Source organism: Hemicordylus capensis, chromosome 1 (assembly GCF_027244095.1).
Source record: "Hemicordylus capensis ecotype Gifberg chromosome 1, rHemCap1.1.pri, whole genome shotgun sequence".
Classification (NCBI taxonomy): Eukaryota; Metazoa; Chordata; class Lepidosauria; order Squamata; family Cordylidae; genus Hemicordylus; species Hemicordylus capensis.
The window spans coordinates 305,729,707-305,743,062 of NC_069657.1; the positions used below are offsets into that span (position 1 = coordinate 305,729,707).

The window sequence follows — 13,356 nt, forward strand, 5'->3', positions numbered from 1 at the left end:
ACAAAAACATGTGGCTGCATACAGACATCTGAATGCAGGCACAACATCACATCTGAATATAGCTTGTGTCTCTGCCATGAGTTGTCGCCCTTTCCCCCCCATTTCTAGTATAGGAAGAGATTCACTAAGATACTTTCTCTTTGAAATTGTCTAATCATAGACAATGTATTGCCAAATCTCAGCTTTCTAAGTGGCCTGGGTGGACCTTCATCATCTAGGGGTTCACTTTTTAGGGTAAGCTGTTCAAATGTCCTTCTTCAGACTTTTGTGCTAATTAGGGTATCTTTGGTATATGTACCAAATATCAGTTTCCTTGCTAGTATGAAACTACTAGCCAGTAGGGGTGTACATTTGGACTGTAGTTTGAGCTATTGGGGGGAAATCTAAAAATGTCAGGTTTTTACTGACTTTTCTAGTAATCATGGTACCCCAGACTGTGGGCAGATATCACACACAATCAAGGCTAAACCTTGACTTTGCGTTGCATTCTTGAGCCTTGGGAGCACATATTCTCTTCTCACACAAGTCATAAGAATTCTGCTTCTGAATGCAATTAGAAAGAAGCCAAGATCGGCCTTGTCATCTGAACTAGCCAATCAGTATTTGAAATAAACTTAGATCTCTTAAACTCACTTCATACCTTGTATTCAGAGCTTGGTTTATTTGAAGCACCATAAACCCAGATGGGTTGTAACTCACATGAGTAAAGGGGAGGAAGGAGCATATGCTCCCAAACCAAAGTTTAACCATGGCTTCATGTTATATCTGAACCTGCCCATTCTGTGTGCCAAATGTCAAGGCTTTCATTCATTGAGAAATACTGTAACAGGTTTGATAACCTCTGTGAGTGAATTGGGGCAATGGAATTCCTACTGCCCAACATTCCACTTTAAATGCAGTTTGGCTTGCTTTGTACTGGAATACTGGCTTCTGCTGTGAAGTAAAAGTCAGACTCCAGGTTTTGACTGTTAGGTACAAAAATGCCCATTTTCAGTTTTTCAGGGTCCACCCCACCCCCCCACCCCGCCCAGACATCAGCATGCCATAGGCCATACATATACTGAATTTCAGTTTTCTGGGTGACTTGGAAGTACCATGATCCTTTGGTGGTACACCTCTTGCCCTCTGCTTCTAGGGAGAGACTTACAAATGTCTGTCTTTCTGAGCATCTGTTTTTATGCCAAATGTCAGCTTTCTGTGTGACCCGGGACTTCTTGATCAATCGAGAATCGATTTTGAGCCCCACATGGGAAAGAAGTATACCAAGGTCCCATTTTCAGATGGTTTTAATGTTCTGGGCTTATGTACCAAATTTCAGGGACATAGCTCATCAGTACTCTTAACAATATGTACTCTTAACAATACTTATGAGTGAGTAAGTTGTTGAGGCTTAATGAGCTAGAGCAACAAATGAATTAATTTAATGAATAACTTGTCTGATTTTATAACAGTTTGATGTCTGTGGTTTATATTCTGATTTTAGTCTCCTGCTTAGCCCTCTTCAGACATTACTCACCCACGTTGCATGCCCAGGGGTGCACCAAAGTAATGGCTGGACTGCCCAGCTGTGAGCCCCCCCCCCCCCCGTGTGAGGCCACCCCCCTCAAACTTTGCTGTGGCCAAGGGGTGGCTGCGAGGGGGGAAGCAGAGCAGTCCTCCTCCCTTTCCCCCCCTCCCCCAGCGGCAATGAGTTGGGAGCAGGAGTGATGCTGTGCCCATCTGTTCGGGCCAGCATCTTTAAGCAACTGTGAGGCATGTCTGCACAGTTGAGAGATGACGTCACCTTGCATTTGCTTAAAGACGCTGACCCAAATGGATGAGCACAGTGACATTCCTGCTCCCACGCCACCAGGGGAGGGGGAGAAGGGAGACAGACTGCTCTGCTCTCCCCTCTCCCCGCAGCCACCCCTCAGACGCGGAAAGAGGTTTTTTTAAAGCAGACCTGGGGGTGGGTGGGTACAGGGGGGCTGCCAGAGGGCCCCTGCCCCAGCTATTTGGAGGCTCTCCTGGACCTTGGAGGACTGGGCCGGGTCCCCTAGGTCTTGGGGTTAGTGCACCTCTGCTCATGCTTACAGCTGCAAAAATGACAGGAGCTGTTTGTGTGAAGGGGAAGCAGTGACAGAGTGAGGATGCTGGTGGCCCCTGTTCAGCCTTCCGCCGCCAGCCCCCACTGGCCCAGCCATGCCCCTGCATCTGACATCAGATACAGGGGGCACAGCCACATTAGCAAATGGGGCCGCACATCTCTGCTCCCTGCTTGCGATAGCAGAGAGACACATTCCCGGTCAGGCTGGGAACCCAGCGCCGGCCGAAGCCTTTCAAAAACGGTGCTGCTGCTTGCAAACACACTGCCCCATTTGCTAATGTGGCCACGCCATTTGCGTCTGATGTCAGACATGGGGGTTGTCTGGGAAACTAGGTGTGGCCCCTGAGCACAGCAGCCCAAATTCTTTGCGGGGGGCGGGGGGACCCGCACAATGGTGGTTCCACCCCTGGGGTGGAGCAGCATAACCATGATGGCTGGCGCTTCCATGAGCAGCAACCTGGATAGCCCAAATTTGCTGCTCATGGAAGTGCCAGCTATGACAGTTAACAGCACTTTCCCCTCCACACAATCAGCTTTATAACTGGGAACGCCCAGCAGAAAGGGGTGGGTGGCAGTTCCTGGGTGGGACTTCCTCCCTGCATTTACAGCTGTAAGTGTGAGCGTCATGGGAGTGAGTAACTTCTGAAGGGGGTTATTTGATTTGTGGGGTGTTTTGTTTGTTTGTTTCATATGGATTTCTTGAGCAGTTTATTAATTGCACACTGCTTTGTGTAAAGCATGTTCTAGAAAAGTGGTATAAAATATAAAAACCGCCTTTGGATTGTTTTAATGAAAGGCGGTATATAAATTTAACAATAAATAAATAAATAAAATGAATAAGTGGGCGCAGATTGAATAGGCTTCATTCTCTTGTGCATAGCCTTAGACGAATGGAGTACAGAATGCACAAATACGTTGTGTGTGTGTGTGCAGTTTCCCTTTTCAGACCAACTGCTGGGACTGTATTTGGGGATGCCTTTCAAATAGGTTACAGTTGTACTAATCAGCTATTCAGGTGGATTTCCTTCCCTGCCAAAGAGCTGTTCAGTGGGATTCTCACCCTTTTGAAAGTGTTCCTGAAATGCAGTTTGTCAGTTCTACGTGTGATTTTTAAATTCTGTTTTTTAACTGAGGTGATAATACTTAGAAGCTGCGGTCCTGGGCAGACTCACCTGAGAGTAAACCCCATTGATCAGAGAGGGGCTTACTTCCAAGTAAACCTATATAGGATTGGGCTGCCAGCCATGGGAATTATGTGGCAAATAATTGTTTTAGTCATGTCAGTCTTTCTATGAATTTTCCCATGTATTTCTCTAGTTATAAAATGTATGAATAAATTAAGACCTTTAAAGCGAAATGACAATACATTTCAACAAGCCGTATAATTAAGCTTGTTATTAACTTTAGGTCCATTTTAGGCACCTGCTGAAATAAGTGCTAGTTTGGAAGGCTTCCTTGCCCTAATAAAGTCATAATGCAACTCCCTTGAACCGTTAACATCCACAAGTCTCTTGCTGTCTATCATGCATCTGCCCATTCTCTTTTGAGTCCCCCTATGACTGGAACTCTCTTCTTGAACATGGATGCACTGCCACATCTTTATCTCGTCCTCAAAACTCACTTTTCTGCTGGGGACTTTGGCATAATTCTTTAATTCTTATCCTCAACTGTAATTAAAATTCTAAAAGGTATAACTGCATTTGCCTACATGTATCCCTTATTACCCTTCCTTCCCTCTGTTGTTTTCTCCACTGTCTGTTATAGATTGTAAGTTGCTTGGGAGCAGAGGTTTTTTTTATCCATGAAATGCTGTATGGCATTATTTTCATTGATGATATTATGAACACAAATTAATATGATAAGCTGACATTTTTTGAGGTATGATTGGAAAATACATATTTTATATGTAACTCCATATATTTCAACTTCCATAATCAAACTGGGTACAGCACCAAACAGTTGCCCTACATAACTGCATTAGACTGAGTGGGACACACCCATGTCCTGCCCAGTTGCACACAAAAAATTGCACAAAATTTGCACATTTTTTTTAAAATGGTGCAAGGATTGTATGGAACCCACATCTGTTACCCTTGAAAATGTCATATAGTGTTGTTTTGAATAAAGATTCAGGTTAAATTTGCTAAGATTGCATGTTACAATTTTACCGCTATGAAGTCAAGAAATGTCCCCTTTAAAGAATAATTAGGACAGGGTTTTTCCCCTGGTTTTATAATCTACTGTGCCACTTACTAATATGTAGGAAACCATTTGTCAACTAAATATTTCAAGCAGATCAATGGATAATATTAGTATTGGCATGTCTGCATTCTATGTTAACACCTTGCTTGTTGTTGTTTTGAATATTTATTGTTCAGGCTGAAATAAGGTCAAAGTTGCCTCTAAATCATTTCTTCCTTCAAAAGTTTTTCATTTCTTTTAATAGGCTTCCATTATGTGTTTTTACAGCAAATTTAGTAGTGGAGGAACGAACGAGACAGATGAAAATGAAAATGCATCGTTATAATCAGACAACAGGGTCTGGTTCTAGTCAAGAACTTGATCGTGAGCAATATATCAAGGTAAAGATAGTATTAAAATGATACTTTATTTGGAAAGGTGAAGGATTAAAATTGATTTGAGATCATACCTTTAACACAGAAGTATTTAGGAAGAAACTGTGAACTGAATCCACTACAAATATTGGTTTTACACTGAGGTTAAAAATCCATCTATTCAATTTTCACAGTATATGAGGAACTCCTTAACTTACTACAAGATTTTGATTTGCACATTTTGAGAGCCTTCAAATTAACTAAAGTAAAAGGTGGTTTTTGATATTACAAGACAATGACAAGATCAGGTGTGCAAGTGACTTGCAATCTGCTTTTCAAGCTTCCAGTGTAACATCTGTCCTTTCTATTCACTCTGATGCCTACATAGCAAACCATGTGGGAGATTTCAGACTTCCCTCTTTGGGACCTATGCTAGGATCATGAATGTGAGTCAAATGTGTGAATCACTTTCATGTTGGTTCTTGCTGCTTCTTCATAATGCAACAATGAGGCTTGTTTTAATTGTTAAGCAAATTGAAATGTTCAGTGCCTCAGTTACTGGTTCTTATTTTCAGAATATTTTCTAGCCCAGTATAAAAGCTGGGAAAGGTCAGACTTGTACAGCTAAGGGTTCTCTGGAATATTGGCTACAGTCATAGAATTGTTCCATCATAATCACAGCCAAAACCTGACTCTGATTTTCAAGCTGTGAGATGGGCATCCTCCCTCCCTCCTTTATGTCAGCCCGTCAGGGTCAGGGCAACTCCTAGGCCTTCATACTCCCCAAGCTGCGCAGCCATTAAGGTGTATGAAGCCCTGAATCAGGTTTCCTAGCGAATCTACGTCCCTGAGCCGCCAAGCCTCTAGGGACCAATTGTCCAATCCACCTTTTCCCAACTGCCCAAGGGTGCTCACAGATCTCAAACCCATGTACACCTCCACCCAGTCCACATTGTACCTGCCTGGTTGACCTAACTAACTATAACTGGGAAACACAGAACGGAGTAGGCAAAACAAACAAAACAAAAAAACACCCCAGCCTGACCAATATGCCAAGGAGCAAAAATTCCTACCCGGCCCCCAAAAGGACCAGCTGAAACCCGTTCTGCACCTAGGGGAGGGAAGCTGGCCATGCTAGAAAAGGCAGAGGAAGTGACGGAGCCGCTCAAACAGCGTGTGGTCCCTGCTCTCTGCCGAGCACCGACCAGTTGGGGTCCTTCTCAGGATTGCACTGGGGGTTGGGTGGGACAAAGGCCCATCCCCCAGCACAAGGCTGCAGGATGGGAGCATTCTAGGGCTACAAGGGTATGGATTGGAGCCTTGTGCCTCCTTTTCTCCCCTTGCGCAAGCACAATTGAACAAAAGCCTTTAGACTACAAAGGACTCCCCACATGCTGGAAGAGCTCTGCAAGAGCAGAACCTCATTGTGGAGGGTCAGGGGGAATTGCACAAGGTCTCCTTTCACACCCCCACCCGCCCCTAGAAGCAGAAGCAGTTAATTAGTCAGGATGTCAGTTGCACTTTTCCAAAGCCACAGAAATGGCACCTATATTAGCCTTGAAATTCATACATGGAGCTTCCATTAAACTCACTGGGAGCAATTTAGACTTACATGGCAGTTTCTTGTATGCCCTTAATATACCATATCTGGGTTTGTTGTTGTTGTTGTTGTTTGTTTGTTTGTTTCCTATGTGTATTGTGTGCATGTGCATGTGTCTGCATACTTCACTAGCAAAAAGCACAAATACACACACCAGTCACTCTTCAAAAAGCCTATTACTGCGACATTATTCCATGTTTGCATTTCATATGTGGGAAATATCATGTAGAAACAAAAATGCTAAGTTAAATGATTAAAAGCAACTTAAAGGAACATGCAAACTGGTCATATCCACAAGAGGTTTTTATCCTGGTTATGGAAAAAAATGCTTTTTTCATTTTTTTAAGGATCATAAAGAATATTAGTCTTTCAGCTTAGTTTTATGTTAATTACAATTGGAAACACTCGGAGGCTTTCTAAACGAACCATTCATCACACTGCAAAACTGTTTCTGGACTGTACCACTTTGGACTGCAGGCAGGGGGTTATATAACAAGGCTCTTCCTACATATGGAAAACTGCACATTGGGTAGAAATCTAGGTTAGAACCTTCCCACCCCCTGCCCATTGTTATTTACAAGAGTGCATTTTCAGTCATCCAGTTGACGATTTACAGTTTTTTAAAGCGGTACAGTCCAGGCAAAGTTTTCCCTTGTGATAACGTAGAGAGCTTCTAAGTTTACTTAGAAGTAAACTCTATTGAAATTACTGGGATGTACTCCCAAGTCAATGTTCTTACAGCTGGGTACAATCTGTGCAAATCAAGTTACTCTGTCAGAGAGAACACAGACAAGGATCATCTGAAGCCATTAGAAGCCATCAGGTGGAATCCTAGGGAAGTTCTGCACCTTCTCAGCCTCACAGTAGCCTCCTGAAAAGACTCTCCTGAGCAACAGAAGACCCTCGGGAATAGAGCAAGTCCCTTGAGAATGAGGTCCCACTTGTACAAGCTGTCTCTGACTGATTTCTGGGAATTTCCACCCCCACCCCCACCGCCTTCCTGCCACTTTCCACTCTTTTCTGAGGGTCCCCAAACCGCCTGGTGAGCCTTTTCAAAATTCTTTTCAAAGAATGCTGCTATGGGGAGAAAAGGTACTTTTTAGGATCCAACCCATTAAAAATAAGGTGAGGTTTTCATTATGATAGTTACCATATCATACTTGCTGGCTATGTCTGCAGACAAGGAAGTTTGCATATATGTGCTTGGAGTGCTTTTTCAAGATAAAGATACCAAAGGAATCACATTGAAGCTCTTCTCATGATCCACTCTCCCCGCTTGTAGCTGAGCAGCTGGATCGGCCGCCCACATGTCTGCCAGCTCTGTCATGGAGCTGGCAGGGGCTGTGGGGATTAGGGGCCATGCGGCCCCTGGGAATCCCAGGATGCCCTGTGCAAGTGTGCGGGGCATCCTAGAGAGACTCCCGAGCCCAGGAGGCTGCTTGCAGCTTCCCGGCGGGGGTCTCCTCGTGTGTTGTCAAGGCACAGAACTACACCGCGGCAGCACACACGCAACCAAAGGGGTTAGCGGAGCACTAACCTTGTTTAAGGGGAGGGGTACTTTAGGTGGTTTGCTGCCAGGAGTCGCACGGCTCCCGTGGCAGCAGACTACCAAGAGAAAGCAGGCTAGGCTCCCTCAGCTCCATTTCTCCTGGTCATGTGAATAGCTTCATTATTTAATGAAGTATGTAGTTATATATGCAAAGATATTGGTTGCAGAGTTTTGGAAGAAATCAGTAGTGGTAATTTCTATGAAGAACCAGTATTTGTGAGTGTGGAACTAGTATTTATAAGTGTGGGAGACTGTAAACATGTTTGCAGTTGCCATTACATGTTAGAACAGAACTGAATAGAACTGTCCATGTTTAGGGAGGAGGAATTCTCTAGATAAACTTTCCACCATCTTGCACTAAATTATAGGCACGGGCATTGCCTCAGAGTTGGGGGAGAAGGGACATATATTCAGTCCACTCCTTCCTCCATCAGTGGGAGCCAAAAGCCTCAGCTCCTCTCTGGAAGTCCACTAGACCAACAAACCCCATCCCTGCTGATCCTCTAACCTTCAGCAGCCCCTGCCTTAAATAAAGCCCTACCTTTAGGACACCCCTCCCCACTTCCAGCTTGCTCCTCCTTCCCTGGCCAAGCAAGTGGATTGGCCACCCAATCCCTGGCCTCCAAAGGGTTCAACAACTCCACCCCCTTCATGAGCCTTTCTACCCCCGTTTGCAGCTGTGGCGATGATATCATCGCTATTCCATCCCCACCCTTCTTCTGCCTCTTGGGCTGCCCCCGCCCACCCCCCAGCAGCCGTTGCATGTCTCTCTGAGCCCTTCTTGACTTCTGGAAGGTAATTGCTGGGGTTAACCTGGCATCTGGAGCCCCCTGTTGCTCTCGGCACACTGCCGTTTGACTGGGTAAACAACCCTGTCTCCTGGAAGAGGGTAGGAAATCCCAACAAGAACACGTGACTGACAAATTTGGTGTGTGGCTGAGGCAGAGAGTTCAGGTGCCTCCCTTCACAACTCGTTTCCCCACTTACCCTTACATCCCACCAACTGAATGTACAGTTGGGGGTGTTTGGGGAAAGTTTAGGACTCCAGCCTCCCACTCCTAAGCTTCAGGCTTCCCCTTCTTTCCCATATTCCTTTGCTGTAGCCCCTTCTTTTTCTCTGGCCTTCTTCTTTGGGGAAAAAGACAAGTCTTCGAAATGGCACTGAGTGTCTAGAAAATTGACAGTTCTTTGAATGTTTAGAGGAGTTAAATTTTTTTGAATGAATCTATGCTCACACTACCATCTTGAAGAATGTCTTGGCAGATATATAGGTTGTGATGAGGGGAAGATCTCATCTGGGTTATCTACCCTGGTTAAATGTGGTTTGATCAGGATTGCCTAGGAAATCAGTGTTCTCACAACCAGCTCTTCTTTGACCAGGACTACCAGGATTGTGTGAAAACAGTCACAGTGTCTGACATGAGGTTCAGGTTTAGCCTTCTTTCTGCTATGTTCCGGACTGAATCTTATTACCAGATCACAATGAGAATCACATCCCTTCATCTGGATATCCTCACTCTGGTTTCTGTTTCCTGGTGTGATATTATAGAGTACTCTAATATCTGATTTCTATATATATTAATATGCAGAAGGGGAATTTCCCAAACACGTGTTTGGTCAAAATGAGATAAATGTCGCTTTCTTATGGGTACCACACAAAGCTTGATGTGACCATTTTGGTATATAAGTTTATTTTATTATGAGATTTAGGATCTATGTATGTTTCATCTTCTATGTTTGCATAATAAGTACCTGGAATTATTTTTGATAGCCCTATTATAAAACTAAAACTTACAAACAATGAGACAGGCAAATACAGTACTTGCAGCACAATGGTGGCCATGAGCAAAATGAAACATGAAGCTTTGGAATAATAAGGAATTTAAAAGCCTTAGGTACCTTTACTAACTTTTACCAGTGTGGTTAACCTTGTCTCTGCAGTATCTCCCATGCTAGTCCAGGTATACATAAGGCTTCCATCATTATAGTCTGTCTTGATGCCTTATTTACATACTTTGCAAAAGAGATGCCTTCCCAGGGGTCAGGCAAAAGAGGTTCATCTGAGTGTAAGCCTTTGTAAGATCAGTGTGGAAGCAACTGCAAAAAAAAAGTGGTAACCATGTTGATAAAAGCACATGTATGTATATGTAGAAAGGGGTCTTAAAAGTGTCTGTTCCGTGAAGTTACAGTATATTGAATCATTAATAGCTTTATGACCCATAGCTTTTCTGTGGATTAGCATTATTAAATCAACCAAATGCCTCTGCAGAGTACAATTCAAACATGTGTGCAGCAGATACCTTGTATGCGTATTGGCCTAGAGTCTCCAGGAATTGGCATCAGTGTCCAGGTGAATATGGAAAGCAAACCTGCAGGTTTTACTGGCTTGATGTTATGGAAAATGGGGGTGGGTCTTCAGGAAGAGCTTCAGGAAGAGCTGGCAGCCTCTACAATAATGAGCAGCAGACTAGAAGTCAACGGGGCGATTCTCATGATCACCCAAAAGTGGGCGAAGGGAGCCTAGCCCACTTTTGGGCGATTGTGTGCTGCAACGGGAGCTGTGCGGCTCCCTGCAACTAACCCTCATAAATACCCCTCCCCTAAGACAAGGTTAACGGAGCGAGCGCTCCGTGAACGTCTTCTTTTTGCTCGTGTGTTCCTGTAGTGCGGCGGCACACGAGTAGACCCCCAACCGGGAGGCTGCAAGCAGCCTCCCAGGCACGGTAGTTTCTCCATAATGCCCATTGAGAACGATTTGTTTTGAATGAAGTCACTGAGTAACCTTTGAAAAGTATTGATCACTCACTTGCACCTAAGAACTGTGATTCAGATTCTTGCTTTGGTTCATGTAACCTTTATGCTGGTCAAAGACCATAGTAAAGATTGCTTTGCCATAATGCCCTGTGTGCTTGTGCAGGGCATCCTGGAACTTCTGGGGGCCGCATGGCCCCCGATCCCTGCAGCCCCTGCCAGCTCTGTGACAGAGCCGGAAGTCATGTAGGCGACCAGTTTGGCCGCCCAGGGCTGCCTTCTGATCATCTGCAGGGAGAGCAGGCTAAGCCCGCTCTCCCCTTAAATCCCATTCTGGCGAGTCTCACTGATCATGAGACTTGTCTCAATGGCTGATATCCAGAGCAACCACATGGGAAGCAAGCGCCATTGCACTAGCGCAAGAGGGTAGCTCAGTTGTGCTAAAAGCAGGGGTGGTGCCCTATTGCACGGTGCAAGAGCCCTTGTTCAGAAGTTCCTCTTGAAATAAATGAGGCATGCTACCTACAGTTGCCCAAGTTGGAACCCAAGTTTTGTGCTAGTGTAAGGTCCTGCCTCAAATGGTCCTGCCTCAATTCACCCATTTTAAGGCTCTCTACATGATCAGTGTGGAGAGCCTAAAGGGGGTTTGGGGGGAGAGCAGGCTTGACTCACTCCCCACAGACAAGGAGGGAGCTCTTCCTGGGTGGCCGAATCAGCTGCCCAGACGATTACTTGCTCCATTATGGAGATGATTGGGGTGGTGGGATTTGGGGGCCTCCTGACCCCTGGAAGTCCCAGAATGGCCTGTGCGAGTATATGGGGCATTCTGGGGAGCCTTTCAACCCCAGGAGGCTTGTTATGGTCTCCCTGTCAGGGGAGCTACTCGTGAGTTGTTGTTACGGCCTCCCTGTCAGGGGAGCTACTCATGAGTTGCTGCGCTGCGGCAACACACGATCCTGTGACCCAGATTTTGGGTGCTCTCATGCCCGAAACCCGGGTTAAGTGGTTTGCCACCAAGCTGCCACTGAGGGCTCCCATTGCTGCACACAAGCAGCAGGAACCAGGCTGGGCTCCCTTAGACTGGTTCCTACTGCTCATGAGAATAGCCTCAATATGTACTACTGTAACCATACAGTACTTCTGTAAATCAGGTCCTTTTCTTCCTTTATATTCTTGTGAACAAAAAGTTCTGCATGCACACATCAAGATCTGTATAAAGGTTATGATTCTGCTATTCTCCTACTCCTTCCTAATAACGGACCTTTTCCAGCATGTAACCCCCCATAGATCGAAAGGTAATGTGGAAATTGAGTTCATTGGCTATAAACTTGAGTCCACTGAAATCAAATTTGCCATTGATTTAAGAAGAGACAAGGAGGCTATTCACACAATTGAAGAAAATCGGGCTAGCCTCCGCTAGCCTGATTTTCTTCAGTCGTGAGAACCACCAGGCTTGGCTGCGAGCCTGGTGGTTCTTGAGCATCTAACCCGCTCAAGTAGCCCGCCCCTTAGCCCTTAGTGAGCACTCTGCAAACCCGGGCTATCAGATTGTGAGTAGCCGTGGCACGGCTCCGCGGCACAGCTACTCATGAGGAGACCCCCGGAGAGGAGGTGAAAAGCCACCTCCCAGCTCCAGCGGGTCTCCCCAGCATGCCTTACGCGCTCGCGCAGGGCATGCTGGAGCTTGCGGGGGTCAATCGGCTCCCACTTCCCCCAGCCCCCACCGGCTCCATCACAGATCCAGCAATCGTGTGGGCAGCTGATACAGCCACCCAGTGCTCCCTCCCTGCTCACCCCACCAAACCGGGTCTCACTGATTGTGAGACCTGGCTCAAGATTTCAGAATCAGAATTTAATTCCCGCATTTTGAGATGATAAAAATTTATATATCTTTAAAATTGCATACATTTTTAAAATAAAGCACAGTCTCCAGTATACAAATAGGTCATCTTGTCTGTGTAGTGTGTTGTCTGTACCAAAGACAAAGATTTTCAATATATATAATCAGGTTTAAAATTAATGCTCACTCTCCAAATCTTTAGTATGTCGCCAAATAATCTTTAACATGATTGTTTGAATAAAACAATCACTCTGAAGTTTCTTTCATTGTCCTTTTTTAGCATACATGGGACTTCTGTTGGTGTGCCGATCACCCTGCTGCCCAGCGGAATCCCTTACTGAGCTCACGGACTTTGTCGCGGAACTCGCGTTGGAGTCTCCCAGACTCTTGGTGCTGGGGGACTTCAATGCTCATTTTGGGACCAATCTGTCCGGGGCAGCTCAGGAGTTCATAGCGGCCATGACAACTATGGGCCTATCCCAAGTGGTCTCTGGACCGACGCATATTGCAGGTCACACACTTGATTTGGTATTTTACTCTGATCAGGGTGGTGTTCCGTGAGTGAGGACACCTGTGATTTCCCCATTGTCATGGACGGACCACCATCTGGTTAAAGTTGGACTTACAACTACTTCCCACCTCCGCAGGGGCGAGGGGCCCATTAGAATGGTCCGCCCGAAGAGGTTATTGGATCCATTAAGATTCCAAGAAGCCTTGGAGGGATTTAATGTTGTCTTTGCTGGTGATCCTGTTGATGCCCTGGTTGAGAATTGGAACAACTTGCTCACCAGGGCAGTAGACACAATTGCTCCCAAGCATCCCCTCCGACCCGCTTCAAAATTGGCCCCTTGGTATACAGAAGATCCTTGGGGGCTGAAATGGCAAGGTAGGCAACTGGAGCGCAAGTGGAGGAAGACTCGATTCGAATCTGACAGATTGCGACATAGAGCACATCTAAAGATCTATGCTTAGGCA

At 45.5% G+C, this 13,356-nt stretch overlaps 1 protein-coding gene across 50 annotated transcripts in view; it reads left to right on the forward strand.

Annotated features, from left to right (window-relative positions):
• RIMS1 (regulating synaptic membrane exocytosis 1) overlaps positions 1-13,356 on the forward strand; it is a 382,988-nt gene that overhangs the window by 300,208 nt on the left and 69,424 nt on the right. For all 50 annotated transcript variants that reach the window (XM_053286849.1, XM_053286844.1, XM_053286835.1 and 47 more), the window contains one exon: positions 4,556-4,668. In XM_053286849.1, the coding sequence (XP_053142824.1) occupies positions 4,556-4,668 (113 nt within the window). The remainder of the gene's footprint in view (positions 1-4,555; positions 4,669-13,356) is intronic.